The sequence below is a fragment of the Anastrepha ludens genome, chromosome 5, assembly GCF_028408465.1.
Source record: "Anastrepha ludens isolate Willacy chromosome 5, idAnaLude1.1, whole genome shotgun sequence".
Lineage (NCBI taxonomy): Eukaryota > Metazoa > Arthropoda > Insecta > Diptera > Tephritidae > Anastrepha > Anastrepha ludens.
Window position 1 is genome coordinate 82,358,460 of NC_071501.1, and position 16,431 is coordinate 82,374,890.

At 33.7% G+C, this 16,431-nt stretch overlaps 1 protein-coding gene across 3 annotated transcripts in view; it reads right to left on the bottom strand.

The window, feature by feature from the left end:
• LOC128863498 (protein turtle) overlaps positions 1–16,431 on the bottom strand; it is a 234,167-nt gene that overhangs the window by 99,101 nt on the left and 118,635 nt on the right. Inside the window, exon 5 of one of the 3 annotated variants that reach the window (XM_054102692.1) lies at positions 14,646–14,750. The exons of the other annotated variants lie outside the window; for them this stretch is intronic. Coding sequence (XP_053958667.1) covers positions 14,646–14,750 — 105 coding nt within the window. The remainder of the gene's footprint in view (positions 1–14,645; positions 14,751–16,431) is intronic. 3 annotated transcript variants of the gene reach the window in all.

Below are 16,431 nucleotides of genomic sequence, written 5' to 3' on the forward strand. Positions count from 1 at the left end.
CAACTATTCAAATAAATCATTATGATAAACTTACATAAAATCAAACGGGGAGACCGTTGCTTCTTTTGTAGTTCTTTGTTCGTTTTCAGAGGACATTTTTTGGTCCGCCGTTCACGAACAGTCCCAGTAGCCTTAAGTCCTTGTTCTTTCAAAATTCTAAGAAGGTCATATGACGTAAAGAAGAATCGAAAAATACGATTCCAAGGTTGGAATATCATCACGCAATATATTATCCTCTTCAATGTCCTCCTCATCTGTGTCACAGTGGGTATTTGGCGGTATAATAGCGAAATCGAAGTGACTACGGTCCTTGATTCAATATAGTCGGTGGCCGCAGAAAGGTTATGAAACCTCTTTCCGTAAAATTTTTTTACATCCATTACCAAATCTACATGAAATATGCACACAAAATATATATGAATGTTCCCACTGTACCCATGTGAGTACACTAGAATTCAAACCTACCGAAATGCACTTTTCCACAACTTTTTTCGTTTTTTTGGTATAAAGTATACAAATTATATGTATTATGAATATTACAACACTGAACTTTTTCCGTGATAACTTAGATTTTGTCAAACAGAGAGCTTATTGCAAACTAAACCATGAAAAGAAGAAAAATAGCAAAGGTGCACGCAAAGACAAGTGAATAAAGGATAACTGGACTCAAAAAAAAGAAGGAGAAACATGTGTATTCCTTTTCGACATTGCTCTGTATTATAAAGTGGCGAGTACATTTAAAAATTTGTAAGCGTTGGCTTTTGACGTCGTTTCGAAAAAGATGCTTTTTCTGTACTCAAGCGAGTACAATGGGATCGAATGGGTTAACTTAGGAAAATTGAGCAATGCAAACAATGGGCTTTTTCTCCTTTTTTGTGCTTTCTAAATCCTATCTCGACATTAGCTGTTATTCCTTGAGAAAAGATTTTGTCTTGAAATCCCATCCTAAGTTGCGCTGCTTAAGTGGACTAAGGCTTTGAAAATATTACTATGGAATAAGCAGTTTGGTTATTAAATGTGGACACGCAATGAACTACCAATTGTGTTTACTAATCATTCGCGTAAAACTAACTGTAAATAAAAAATTAGTAAACAACAGAGTGTTTGTTGTTGATATTAACTTAAACTCACTTCTCGTAACTTCTACTTATTTTTCAAAACTTATGCGTTTAAGTGTGAGCTCGCGGAAAAAATTGTGCGCGAAAGGCAAGAAAATGGTTGTGCGACAATGACAAAGCAAACATTTTAATGAGTCCGAAAAGTACAGTAGCTTTTGTGTTAAAAAAAAATTGAATGAAACCGTGTCTGTTGAACGAAGGCCTGATAGTGAAAGAGAAGGGGATTTGTGTGGCAGTCACAACCCAAAGAAGAGGTGTAATTATTCCGAAAAAAACCCTTGCCTTTACTTCCAGACGCTGCAAAACAGGTCTATAGGTCGAAAGGTTATGCCCGAAAAGTACACAAATGTGAAGGCTTGCGGTCATATAAAAATGTTGTAGCAACCAAACGAAATTATAAGAAAAGAGTGCTAAAAAAAAATGCGCGAAAATTTACAGCCAAGACATCCATAAAGATGGCTGCATGATTATGGACGCTGAATCATATGTCAAAACAGATTTTAGGTAGATTCATGGCCCCGAGTTTTGTACTCCAACGAAGAGAGGAAGAGTTCCAAGAGTCTCTAAACTAAAAATGTTGGACAAATTTCCCAAAAAAATATTTGGTTTGGCGATTCATCTGTCAGTGTGGCATGAACACCAAAACATTCATTGTCACGGACATTACACTTTTAAGCCAAGAATTTTATATGAAGGAGTGTTTGCAGAAATATTTGCCAAGAGATTTGGTGGCTCCTAAAATATATATATATATATATAATTAGCGCGCAACACTTTCTGAGTGTTTGGCCGAGCTCCTCCTCCTATTTGTGGTGTGCGTCTTGATGTTGTTCCACAAATGGAGGGACCTACAGTTTCAAGCCGAATCCGAACGGCAGATATTTTTATGAGGAGCTTTTTCATACATTCGGAGGTTTTCCATTGCCTGCCGAGGGGCGACCGCTATTAGAAAAGTGTTTTTCTTTATTTTGGTGTTTCACCAAGATTTTTACCTACGTTCTCTCTGTGAATTCCGAATGGTAGTCACGCACCAACCCACTCGGCTACGGCGGCCATCTAAAATACTCAGAAATAGAAACAGAGATAGTTTTAAGAGATTAGTAGGAATATGACTCATTCTCATGACATCGGAACCAAAAAATCGTTGCCGTGCTCTAGCAAAAGCAGAACACTCAGAGAGAAAGTGCTCAGTGTTATCCGCCACCTCCAAGCACGACAGGCACATTGGGTCCTCAATGATTCAAATGGTGGTCATATGCTGACCCCATGGGTTGTATCCCGACCATCAACCGAACGTCTGTCCTTCCAAGTTTTTGTAGAAAGTGTGACAATTTGACAGTTTTCGGTTCGAACTTGTCACAAAACACTTTGCAGTTCTGCAGCGTTCTAGATCGGTTCATCACTCTTTATTTAGGTTTGCCTACATAATCGCTGATCCAAATCATGATTCCTGCGGAACTGATTCTGATTATTGGCTCTGGTCCTTGTGGGGGAACCGCTGATCCATCGTTGTCCAATTCATCGGCAACTTCGTTTCTTTGAACACCATAGTGTCCTGGAATCCATATAAATACAAGCCTGTTCTGTCTTGCGACAGAATTAAGCTTCTTTTCACATTCTTGAACAATCTTTGAAGTTTGCTTCGCGTTCTCCAGGGTCTTCAGTTTAGCCTGACTGTCACTGAAAACTTCGATATGTTTCCCGCTCCATCTCCTCTCGATTATCCATTCGGCTACTTGCAGTATAGCACAAATTTCCGTTTGGAAAACAGTTACCATTTCCCCCATAACATAGTGATACTTATTACTATCGTTTAAGTATTATTACTATCGTTTAAGTATCATCCCACTCCAGACCTTATTTCATTTTTTGGCCCATCGGTAAAGAAAATATCCGTCAAACCTCCCTGAATGCATTCTGGATTGTTTCATTGCGTGACATAAATTTGTTTTCCAAATGAAGCGAATGAAGTCGTCTTTAGGTGCCAAAAACAGTGGATACTGCTCAGATAGCAACTTAAAGATTTCTCTGTGTCCCGAAGTTCCGTATTTGCGCCAGAAACCATTTTTTGGAGCCTACATATTGCTTTTATTGCTTCCTGTTGTATCTGAAGATATAAGGGAAGCAAATTAAGCATATCATTTAGGTAGTACTCATGGCTCCCGGAGTGCATGGGGTTAGGTTAAGTCTGGTTAGATGAAGTCAGGCTGACGTGATTGCCCGCTACGAGACATATTCAACCTCATAGCCTATTGTGATTCCACGTGGGAAATTTCTGCTTATCTACCCTTAGACCAGTGTGTACTTTTCAACAATTTTATAAGATCCCTGATTTTCACAGTACTGAGATCTTTCAACTCATTAGAATAGTGTCTACCTGAAGTGGTAAATGTAAGTCTGATATAGCAGATCAAAGAGTATTGGATCAATTGATGCTGTTCCATGAATGGCGGAACTTACAGTTTTATGCCGCTCTGTAAGTTCCTCCATTCGTCGAACAGCATCAAGTCACAGACTGCAAATAAGAGGAAAAGCTCGTTCAAAAACCTAACAGAAGTATACGCGCCAATTATTTATTTTTTATTTTAAATGTATGAACAAATTATTTTTATTGCCTGAGGTTTAAGTGGTCTCCTACAAATTTCTAAATTTTTGACTTTCGTCGAACGATGAGTTCAATTATGGACTCTCGAATCATCATTGATACTATTATTATTTTCGAATTTTGTTTCCACAATCTTTTCGTTATTTTTTTGAGCCATCACGACCTGTTTGTTCAACCTGTACGTTCATCGCCTAGTGCATTCGAAACTCCAATGATTTAAAAAGTTTAACAAATTAATTATCACAACGGGCATAGACTTGTTTTCGTAGTTTAATAACTGTGAGCCGCCTCTTCAATTTGCTAAACAATAAAAAAAGCTCAGTTTCATTAGCTATCTTCAAGCGTAAAAATCGAAAAATTGCTTTGTTAGTCTAGCGTGTGATTAGGCGTAATTGAGCGAATTCCTATAGATGCCTGGTTAACAGCTCACATGGCCTAATTGAGTTTATTCAAAGTGCTTATTAGAGATATTTGTGTGCGTGTGTGTGTGTACTTTATATACACAGCCACGTGCCTATGCACACATGCGATCAATTTATTTACATTTTTGGACCATTCGAAACTAATGACTTCACAATATTTAAGAGCGTCGCGGGAATATGTTGTAATTACTCTTTTGCATAGCCTGTAATTTGAGACAAAACTGGTAAGTTTACCAGCGGCAATAATTAATTTTATGTAGCTTTTTTATTTGTTTTCCACACTTTAGAGTAGTAGCAGAATGAGGAATGTCATATGCAGCATGCGCCGTTAGAGTATTGGGAGGTATGAAGCCCAATTTGCGTTTTTATCGAAGTCAGTCATAAACCAGTATACAGTGACAAATGTGTTCACTTAGGTCAGTTATAGTCAATAGGGTAGAAAACAGAAATCGGTCAAATTTGCCTAAAACCTCCATAGCACCTAGTTGCCCTGTCTGAATCCTCTCAGTCGAAGTTGTACAACTCCCTCAATATTCGTTTGATTTGCTTGAAATTTTTATAAAAATCTATGGAAGCACACGGAGATCCAGTATCGTCGAACCTGCTAAAAGAGCTGATACTGGACAGCGAAGTTCACGGCCACAAACTACTAATGCGAGGCGACGCAAACGCCTTGGGTAGTTCAGATATTAACGAGCGAGGTGAGTCACTCTTTAATTTTATTTTGGGAACTAAATTATTGCTCAGCAATCGCGGTAATGAGCCTACTTTTATAATACGTAATCCTCGGGAAGTTCTTCTTCTTACAGACTCTATTATAGATAGAATAGTGAATTGGAGGGTACTCAATGCACATCCATTCTCTGACCACAGATATATAGAATGCAGGCTCCAGGAAGAGGTCATTCATCCTTAAGCACTAAAATTCAGGAACCATAGGAAAACAGACTGGCTAAGATACTCTCAAGAACTAGCAAAACGTTTACCCATGGATCCCCCTCTCAACCCTTCTAGCATAGAGATATTAGATAACATGGTCAATAGACTGACTAAGTGCTGCAACCATAGGCATAGAGACAAGAAAAAGCCACCCTGATGGTCACCCGAACTGAAAAAGCTACAAAATAATTGCAGGAAACAATTCAACAGCGCCTCTCCCAAAGCGAAAACGAATGGGACCTGTATTATGACAAATTAAAAATATATAAGAAAGAAATAAGAAAAGCAAAAAGGTCTTCATGGAGAACCTTTTGTGGAGAGATCGAGACTACGGTAGAGGCATCTCGACTGAGAAAAATCCTAACCAAGTCTGCTCAACCCATAGGGTATCTTCAGAAGCCAGACTCCAGCTGGACAGAATCCAGCGAAGAATCATTAGACTTACTACTAAATACTCACTTCCCAGGTAATCCTCAACAATGTCACAGAAGCCAAGATAACTTGGGCTGTAGAAAACTTTCAACCTTATAAAACACCGGGACCAGATGGAATAATCCCTATACAACTACAAAAAACATTGGGCAACATTATGAAATGGCTGATAATCATATTCAGAGCAACATTACGAATAAACTACGGCCCCCTAAGGTGGAGGGAAGTCAGGGCGGTTTTCATACCAAAGGCTGGTAGGAGCTCGCATACGAAACCTAAAGACTTCAGACCTATTAGCCTTCCCTTATTTCTATAAAAGACGTTAGAGCGATTAATACACGATTTTATAAGGGAAAACCTGACCCCGTCGCTACTCGCGAGATCACAACATGCATACTCTAAAGGTAGATCCACAGATACAGCGTTAAACTCACTAGTTTCAGAGATAGAGAAATCAATAGAGAATAAAGAATATTATCTGGTAGCCTTCGAGAGACATAGAAGGCGCTCTCAACAACATCCTACCGGAGGCTATAACAAGCGCGCTGACTGGTTTGGGTGTCGCCGAGGGCCTTGTGAAATTCACAGAACTGTTGCTACTAGGCAGGTTCGTAATTTCGACGTTGGGCCCCTTGACGATACGCAGATCTGACAGGGCGGTGTACTTTCTCCTCTGCTGTGGATTCTGGCAATGAATCAATTGTTGAAGAGTCTGGAGGAAAGGAGAATACACGTAGTGGTCTACGCAGACGATGTTGCAATATTAATTAGAGAGAAATTCCCAGATACCCTGCGCGACATAATGCAAAATGCTTTGAACGATTTATTGAACGGTGGGCTGCATCGAGTGACCTTGAGGTAAGTCCCAGAACTAATCATGTTCACCAGGAAATACAGGATGCGTGTTCTAAACCCCCCTACCCTTGAGGGAATCACTCTGTCAATTGGGGAAGAGGTGAGCTACCTAGGACTAGTATTAGATAGGAAGCTCTCGTGGAAACAAACGATTAATGATAGAGTAAAAAAAGCAGCCACAGCACTCTGTACAAGCAAAAGAATGTTATGGGCAAAATGGGGCCTAACCCCAAAAATAGTACACTGGTGGTGGTACGGCCTATCATGACATACGGTGTCTTAGTCTGGTGGCCAACACTCGAGAAAAGAACAACAGTAAAATGTCTAGAAAGTATTCAAAGGAGCGCTAGTCTCTGCATAAGCGGGGCACTAAAGACTACGCCCACGGCAGCGATGAATGTCATGCTGCGCTTATTGCCGATTGAGGCCTACAGCAAACAGCTGGCAGCGAAATCGGCACTTAGGTTAAGAGAATCTTCTAACTTAGCCATTAACAGAAGGGCTCACGCTAGAATACTAGACGAATACCCCTGCCTACATCAAACGACAGACTTTTGTAGCAGAAGGTTCACACAGATGGTTGAGGACTTCGCTAAATTTTGGTGTGTCTGCGCTATTTCCGCGATTGCGCGCTTCCTCTTGTTGGCGCCACTGATGCAATGTGTAACTGTGTCTTTTTTTATTTGTTTTTTTTTTTGTTTGTTTTAGCAGCCACAATGCAAATAATGCGCTGACTATTGCTGACTAATGATAAGGTGTTTGGGGTTGAGGAATGAATTTTAATTTTTTTTAGAAACCAGGAAAGTAGGTATGTTTGGAAAAGTGCGAGAACTGTGCTAGGATATCAACTAGCCCGCCCGATATTTTATTGGCAACAGATTTGCGTAAAACGAGATTAGTACCTGCGAGCCTTTCCGTATTCATATAAAATATTAATGGAATAATGTCTCTAGAAGAAAAATGGCAAAAGGTGGTCGACCAAAATGGTACATATTTGGTTTTATAAAGTTCATTATAAATATATAAAAAAAAAGAGTTGAAGTTTGTTTAGAAATACGAAAAGACTTTTTCGACTACCCAATATAAAAAAAAAATTTTTAATATTGTATTTCATTGTATTTCAATAAATCGACCAATAATTCAGCGCCAGCAAAATCGGCCACTACTGGTGAGTGGGTTTCTGACTGATTATTATGCGGCTTGCCACAAATTCAAACTCCTTGTACACCGTTGCAGAATGAAATATATACCAGATTCTTCATTCAAGCTACTCCAATAAATCCACAGACGTACTCCACTGCGAGAGGTATATAAATTTAGTCAGTCTCCACAAACATGGAGTGATTTTTATTTTAAAAATTCAGCATTCACTACTGACAGTTCTTACAAGACTTTTCTTCTTTTTTCATAGCAATGCCTAGCCGGTTCGTATTTGGTACTAAAATGAGTATAGTTTAAAAAGGTGGCGCAAAATTAATCATGCATTTTGTTTTTGAATAATTTTTTACTAATTAAAAAAAAAAATGAATCTTGTGTGATGGAAATCTTTATCTTGACCTTTTCGCGCTCCATTGCTTGCCTGTACGTTGTTATTGTAGTTGTTTGTTTATATATTCCAGCTGTCTAGTTCACAAGTGTGAAATATGATTGAGGAACGACACTGTTTGCAACAATTAAAAATCTTTGGATAGGGTGATTAATTTTGCGCCACTTTATACTTATCAAATCTTGTAGGATATAGCTCTTCATACCATCTTCAAGTTCAAAAAATCGTTTTATGCACTTATACATAAGAAAAAACTTTTAAAATAATTGTTCAATAGTATTTGCATTCAGAACTATGAGTAATAACAGTTAGATTGGAAATAAGAAAATAAGTAAAAATAATTTAAGAAAACGTGCAAACTTCAAACATTTAAAAGCGACATTGAATGCGACAAAATCTCTCCAAAAGAAAATGCCAATATATCGATTTAAGTAGAGTTTATTGAGGCTACTCTAGGACTTTAAGCAGAAAATTGCGCTAACCTTCTCCTCAGCAGTCAAAAATTTATATAGTAATTCTGAAATTAATGCGAAGAAGTTTGGAACTCCGTGCAATCCCTATTGCAGAAGCTGTGGGGATCCTACAGAGAAAGAGTCTGTTGAACATTTTCTCTGCAAGTGTCCGGCTCTGGCGGCTAGGCGCTTGAGATTCCTTAGCGTGCCCTTTGGGGATGACTTGAAGAAATTCTCCAGCCTAGATACCTTTTCTCTCCTCCATTACATCAACAGCTCTGGATGGATGTAGAAGGTTTTCTCTTCTCAATAATTTTTCTTTGCACAGGTAATGGTCCACATTATGGTATCAAAACGGCACGTAAGTGCTTCTTGAAGGGTGCCCGTGGCACTCTTGCCATTTTACTTACCTACCTATCTACCTATGATAAAAATATTGTTATCAAAAATTATTTATTTTTATTTTTCGATAAATATATTGTGTGGACAGTTTTAGTCCTCAAAAATCTTATTTAAAAGGACTTTTTACATTTTCCTTAGAAAAGAATTCAAATGGACTCAGAAAGAGGGAAGCTCGAGTGCTCAAAAGTTTTATTTAAAAGGACCTTTTGCATATACTGTAGAAAAGAGATCAAATGCACTCAGAAAGAAAAAGCTTCAAATATTAAACAAAACTCATCTGCGTAAAATTTTGCTTAAGAAAATTCACAATAACTTTTCTATACGAAATCGATTTACAACTCTTCTTACACATAATATAAAGATTTCTTGACTAGAAGCGGGAATTTCGATTCATTGGAAATATAAGAAAAAAAAAAAAAAAAAAAAAAATTCATTAGCTGGACCATAAATTTTTGCTCTAAAAAGGTTTGCGCATGACTTTCTTTCAGAATTATATTTATAAGAGGGACCAATTTTATGCCAATCATTCTATTGTTTTCTATCAATCAAAAAATCGAAATTTATCATATTAATTTACTCTAATGAAGCTACTTCTCTACGAATCGTATTTTATTTACTCATTAACCATGAAAATTATAGCTAAATAAGCACTAACTGCCAAGGCTATCGGCTTTAAAGTGTATAGATTCACATATATTAGCCGTATTCTTTTGTAAACGAGTTGCGAAAGAAAATTTCTACTCGGTTAACGCAGCTATGGCAGTACTGATAAAAATTGCCATTGAATCACAAAGAAAAAGACAACAAAAAAAAACTTTTCGAAATTTTCCAAGTTTTTTCATTCTTAATCGTATCCTTAATTGAATCCAATAGTGCCCTTATTGAACTCGCACCAAGTCTTACAGCTGTATGCGAGATTCATTACACTGGGTCATTATCTACGAGGTATTACTTTGCAAGTGAATCGATATTCAAACGAGTGTTCTTTTTCAACTCATGTGCAAAGGAATATGGCTATTATGACAATAAAATGATTAGTATAAAAATCTGGTTTCAAATTTAGATATTAAATTTAGATTTACTAGAATTTCTAAGACAATTTTCAGTTTTGCTCTGAGAGATACTTCGAATTCTGCTGCAAACTTGGAAAATTTGGATTTTGTCGCACTATGTCGTAAAGTATATAAATATAAGCAGAAAAATAGTAAAATTATTTAAGGCAGTTAAAAACGCATAACTCTAATATTGGGTTGTCTGAAAGTTCGGTAACAAGTCTGGAAAGAAGTATGTTTTTTAATGAGCTTTTTTAACCCCCACTATCATTTTGATCGTCGCAATCATGCCACTTATTGAGTAAAATCATTATTCACTCAGTTTTGAACTTTTAAGTTTTTAAATGAAAAACAGATTCAAGTGTCTTTTACTGAATTAATTGAAGTTTGTGGTGTTCGAAATAGATCGCAATTTTATGATACAAAATTAGCACTCTATGCTTTTTAGGTATTAGCCTCGTCATTGAGAATATGTCTTGCCTTAGCGTTGTATCCCTTTTTGCTAATCAAGAGTTTAAAGAGTATTCTTCAATGCTATTTAATCTGTGGACGGAAAATGGTCAGTATATAAGTAGATTGCTTGGTAAGGCGGTAGCAGCTCATAGCACATTTCTTATTCCATTCCAATTCCACCAATACACAGTAGTGTTCACCATAACAGCTCACTTTTTATTAAAATATCTGTTATATACAAAAAAAAAAACAAAGACACATAAGCCACTGTACACACAATTAAAACAATTAAAAATTTATTAAATTAAATGATTACAATTTTTTCTTTTCTTTTCCATAAAAAATAAAAAGTAAAAAAATTTTTATAATAAATTAAATTATTTTATGAAAATATATATTATATGAAAATAAAAAAAAATATTACAATATTTTATGAATTTTAGTGTATTATGTTTTATTTAATTTTTTTTATCAAAATATAATTTAAAGCTCATTAGTCAGAAATTTCTACAAAATTCTTTATACGGATTAGGAGTTGAATATAAAAGAACGCAATTTTAAACAAATTTTGGGCATTCGTTATGTGGAAGAGAATGCGGAATACAGTCAACAAAAATAAATAAAAAATCAAAAAGCAATGCGAATTTTGCGTCATTTTAAATGTGCAAGATATAATATTATACCGAACTGAATATTTTTAAATGTTCTTTCTGAAAATTTTAAACTTTTTTTAATTAATTGTTTTTTTAATTAATAAAAAATTTAGTAAAAAAAATATAAAGTTTATAAGGTCATGTTTTTTCTCTATGAAAAAGTAAATAAAGTATAGGAAAATTAAGTAAAAAAAAATTTAAAAATTTTGGTAAGTAATTTTTTCTTAAATTGTATTGTATATGCAGTGACTTATATTTTTTTTGTTGGAGTTTAATCTATTTTTATGAAAAAAAAATAATAATTAATAAAATATATAAAAGTTCAAAAAATGAAATCATGTTTATTTCTTTATGAAAAAGTGAAAAAAATTCAATAAGAAAATTATAATAGTTAAGAAAAGAAATCGACTTTTTATTTTCTTTATGAAAAAGGGTAGACAAAATATATAAAAAAATTTAATAACAAAAAATTATAAAAGTTCACAAATTGAAATCATCTTTTTCTTCTGTATGGAAAAGTGAAGGGAAAAAAATATAAAAAAAAATTAACAAATAAAATTATAAAAGTTCGTAAAACGAAATCATGTTTTTTTAATTTTATGTAAAATTACAACAAATAAAAATAGAAAAAAAATTGTAAATGTTAATAAAATTAAAAAATAATAAAAGCTCGTAAAATGAAATCATGTTTCTTTAACTTGATAAAAATACAACAAAAAAAAATATAAAAGAAGTTGTAAAAAATCATAAAATGAAATTATGATTTTTTTCTTTATGAAAAAGTGAAACAATAATATACAAAAAAATTTCATAAAAAATTATCAAAGTCCATGAAATGAAATCATGTTTTTTTCTTTATGAAAAAGGGAAGAAAAAAATATAAAAAAATGAATAAATAAAATTATAAAATTTAGTAAAATAAAATCATGTTTTTTTTTAACTTAATGAAAAATTACAACAAAAAAAATAGAAAAAAAATTTTACGAGTTCGTAAAATGAAATGATGTTTTTTTAACTGTATGAAAAATTGCAACAAAAAAAAATAGAAAAAAATTGTACAAGTTCATAAAACGAAATCATGTTTTTTTAACTTTATGAAAAAGTGAAGAAGAAAAAAAATATAAAAAAATGAGTAAATAAAATTATAAAAGTTGGTAAAATGAATCATGTTTTTTTTTATGAAAAAATACGACAAAAAAGTTAGAAAAGAAAATTAAAAAAGTTCGTAGAAGGAAATCATTTTATGAAAAATTAACTTTATGAAAAATTACAACAAAAAAAAGAAATAGCAGAAAAATTGTAAAATTTCATAAAATGAAACGATGTTTTTTTATCTTTATGAAAAAGTGAAAAAATAATACACAAAAAAATTCAATAAAAAATTGCCAAAGTCCATAAAATGAAAACATGTTTTTTTCTTTATGAAAAAGTGAAGAAAAAAATATATAAAAATGAATAATAAAATTATAAAAGTTGGTAAAATGAAATCATGTTTTTTAACTATTTGAAAAATTACAGCAAAAAAAAAAGGAAAACAATTGTAAAAATTCATAAAGTAAAATCGTGTTTTTTTATCTCTTTGAAAAAATAAAACAGAAAAAGAGTTTTTTAAAAAAATTATAAAAGTTCATAAAATGAAATCAGTGAAGAAAAAATATATAAAAAAATGAATGAATAGAATTATAAAATTAGGTAAAATGAAATCTTGTTTTTTAACTTTATTAAAAATGACAACAAAAAAAAAAAAATAGAAAAAATTGTAAAAACTCATAAAATGAAATCATGTCTTTTCTTTATGAAAAAGTGAAGAAAAACTATATGAAAAATTAATAAATAAAATTATAAAAGTTGGTAAAATGAAATCATGTTTTTTTTGTTAACTTTGTGAAAAATACAACAAAAAAGTTAGAAAAAAAAATTATAAAAGTTCGAAAAATGAAGTCATGTTTTTAATAAAATGAAAAAAAATTTGATAAAAAAATTATAAAAGTTGTGTTTTTTTCTGTATGAAAAAGTGAAAAAATAACATACAAAAAAATTCGAAAAAAAATTATAAAAGTTCACTTGACTTTTTCCTGGAATAGCCTATATTTTCATGAAAAACAAAAAAACACAAATAAAAAGTTAAATATTCAAAACTATTTGAAATGTGACCACCTCTATGAGTGGTTTTGCCGAAGTAAACTCGGTATATTAAAATTCTCACTGTTAATGCTAACGTTTTCTATTTTCTAATAATTTCATAACAATTTTTTTTCCACATAGCTTTATTAAAATGATTTAAAATTGTTTAGTGCTGAATTCCAAGCAAGCAGTGAGACCATTTATGGGTAAATTTTCTCCAAGTTTTTTCATCATTTCATTGACTTCTTCAGTAATTGGTCGGCCAGAGTTCTTTTTCGTTTATCAAATTATCTATCCTTTGTTTTTGAAGCAGATAATTTCAGAACAAACCATAAACGGCTTTATTTTTGCCTTTCCTCTACGGCTAAAAAATCAAAATGTGTCGAAAGTCTTCCGAATTTTCATTCAAATTCAACTGCATAGCACTTTTCATTAAACCAAACGAGTTCCCAATTAATTTGTATTCAATTATTTTTTTTCTATTTTAAATCTCAAAAATATTACTTTTCCAGTAGCGCTAAGTGTTGGGTTATATGTAGCAAAAAAGATTCGCATCAAAAACCGTACAACTGCGATTTGTTACCAAACTCTCTGGACTACCCAATACCATTAAGTTGTTGTAAACTGAATTGCCACGATATCCTGCAATGATATTTAATAATAAGGAAATAGCTTAAATAGAATGAATGGCATTGCTTCGGCGAGGCTGTTTGGCATACATTGAAGTCATCGTGTGCTCGCATGTATGTATGTATGTGTACGAGTGTGTTGGTGGACATGTGCGCGCGCTTGTGTTTGTGTATGTATGTGTCATGTAAGTGGATGGGTATGCGCTTGAAGGCACACGCACGCATACACTCGTGCATAGCCTTCAAATATGCGCAATTTATGGTTTCACATTGTTTACTACCGATAACAGCAACAACAACAAAACGCTTGTGTAGCAATGAGTGAATGGCTCGTAATGTCGCGCGGTGCGGTTGATGGCTTAGAATGTGGCAGCAGCAGCAGCAGCAGCAGTAGCGACGGCAGCGATGAGAATGATTTTGTATGTGAGGCATTTTTTTTTATTTTTACTTTTTTTTCGCTCTTAAATTTTTACTCAAATATTATTTTGTGGCGCATTGAAGTGAGATGCTTTGTGTACATATGTACGTTTGTTGATGTTCAATATAATGTTTTTAATTATAAATTTATGTGAAGATGAGTTTGACTTGGATGTCAGTTAGTTGCGATTCAAAATATCTCTCAATAAAAATTTTCACGAGCGATGCTTTGATACCAAACGTGGATTTTGAAAATGAAAACCAATTTAAAGTCAGCTCATGAAGTTACGTAAAATATGCAGTTATATGCGCGTGTGTGTGTGTGAGCAGTTGGCGATTGATTGCTTATGAAAAATGCAAGCGATTTAAATGTGCGCTTTTATGTCGCTTTGAAAATTCGCAAAAATACAAAATTCAAAAAATAACGCTTCGAAGCATAAAAACATACAAGAACAATTAGAGTTAAATATTTTTTGTTGTTTTTTTTTCTGTTTTTATTGATATATTAAAAAACTTTGTATATATGTATTGCTTTCAGCCACTTACTGCAATGCCGATTTGCGCATATTTGCCAGTTTTAGCGATTTTTTTCTGACCCGATTTGCCTATTTTCTCCCTCTCTTTCCCCTTCCCTTTCCCGCCAGCTGCCGGCTGCAATTCAACGCCATTTCGTGTATATTGGAATTTTCAAATTCGAATTGCATGGAATGTTGTGTTGCCCGTGTTGCAAGTTTTCGCCGCGTATGCACACACATACATACATACATACATTTTATCAATACAAGCAACATTACACCGTTAGGCAGATAGTCACAATAGTGCCGATTCGAGTTTGGACAATTTTTTGGCAGGTGTGTTGCAGAATTTGTTATTTGTTGTTATTGTTGTTGCAGTAGTGTGCAGTAGGTAGGAAGAACGAGTACATAGCATAGCATAGCATAGCATGGCATAGTTGTTTTAAAGTTGATTGGTTGTTGGTTCGTTGGTTTGTTGGTTAGGTGATTTGGTCAATTGTGAAAATATTCGTTTTAGTATTTGAAAATATACAGTTATAGTTTTGGAAATGTAATGCAAAAGTTAAGAGAGTTAAAGTTAAAAGATAAGTTAGTTGAAAAAAGTCACATGAAATTCATTTTTTTGGTTTAATTTTTTGTTTTTGTTTTGCTTGTATGAGTATGTGAGAGACTTCAGTATAAACAGACAGAAAGATAGCAACGGCATTTCGTCAACGTCTTGTACTTCGATTATACCAATTCTAAAAGTTAATACGGAAAAAAATTTATGTGTACCAGATTTTTTTAAAAAATTTTTTATGAAGTGCTTTTATGTCAATAAAAAATATGCGGCGAGATGCAGCGAAAAATTTGAAAGAAAAAAATTAGGTATGAGCTTCTTCACTTTGCCTGAGTGTAAATCGAGTGAAGCACATTGAGTAAAAGCGCTTGTTTTGTATGAATTAATCATAAATAATTTTTTATAAATACTTTTTTCGCAAAAATTGCAATAACAGTTTTTTCAGCATTTTTCTTTTGTTATTCAATTTTCTTCTTAACAGACATTGGAATTTTCAAGTAAATACTGCCAATTTTTTACTTTTTCCGTTTGCAGTGGTCGTCATCGGAAAAAACGGACGTGTCCCGCCTGGGGCTTCGTGTATTATTTCTTTGGATATTTTGCTATTGTGCTTACCGACCCAGAGAACAACCATATGCAAGGGCGTTTAGATAGGTCTATATATTACTTATGTAAAGCGTTTTTCAATAGGTGCGCTTCAACTTTTTTCCGATAGAGAGGGCGAACGACGCAATATTTTTTATTTTTCGCTTGTCATTTGTAAGCTTCATTAGTATACATTTTATCATGGAGCGCTACACATTTGAGCAACGATTGCAAATCGTGCAAATTTTTTATGAAAATAATCGTGCAAATTTTTTATGAAAATTTATAAATTTTCCAAAAAATCATCTTCAGTGATGAAGCTCATTTTTGGCTCAATGGCTTTGTCAACAAGCAAAATATGCGTTACTGGGCAGAAAGCAATCTACACGTGATTCATGAGGCACCGTTGCATCCCGAAAAAATCACTGTTTGGTGCGGTTTACATGCCGGCGGCGTAATTGGCCCATATTTTTTCGTTGACGAGAACGATCGCCACGTTACTGTGAATGGAAATCGATACCGCGACATGATAAACGATTATTTTTGGCCGCAATTGAATGGTATGGACTTAGACGACATGTGGTTTCAACAGGACGGGACCACAAGCCACACAGCACACGCTACAATTGATTTGTTGAAGAGTAAGTTCGATGAGCGCATTATTTCCAGAAAT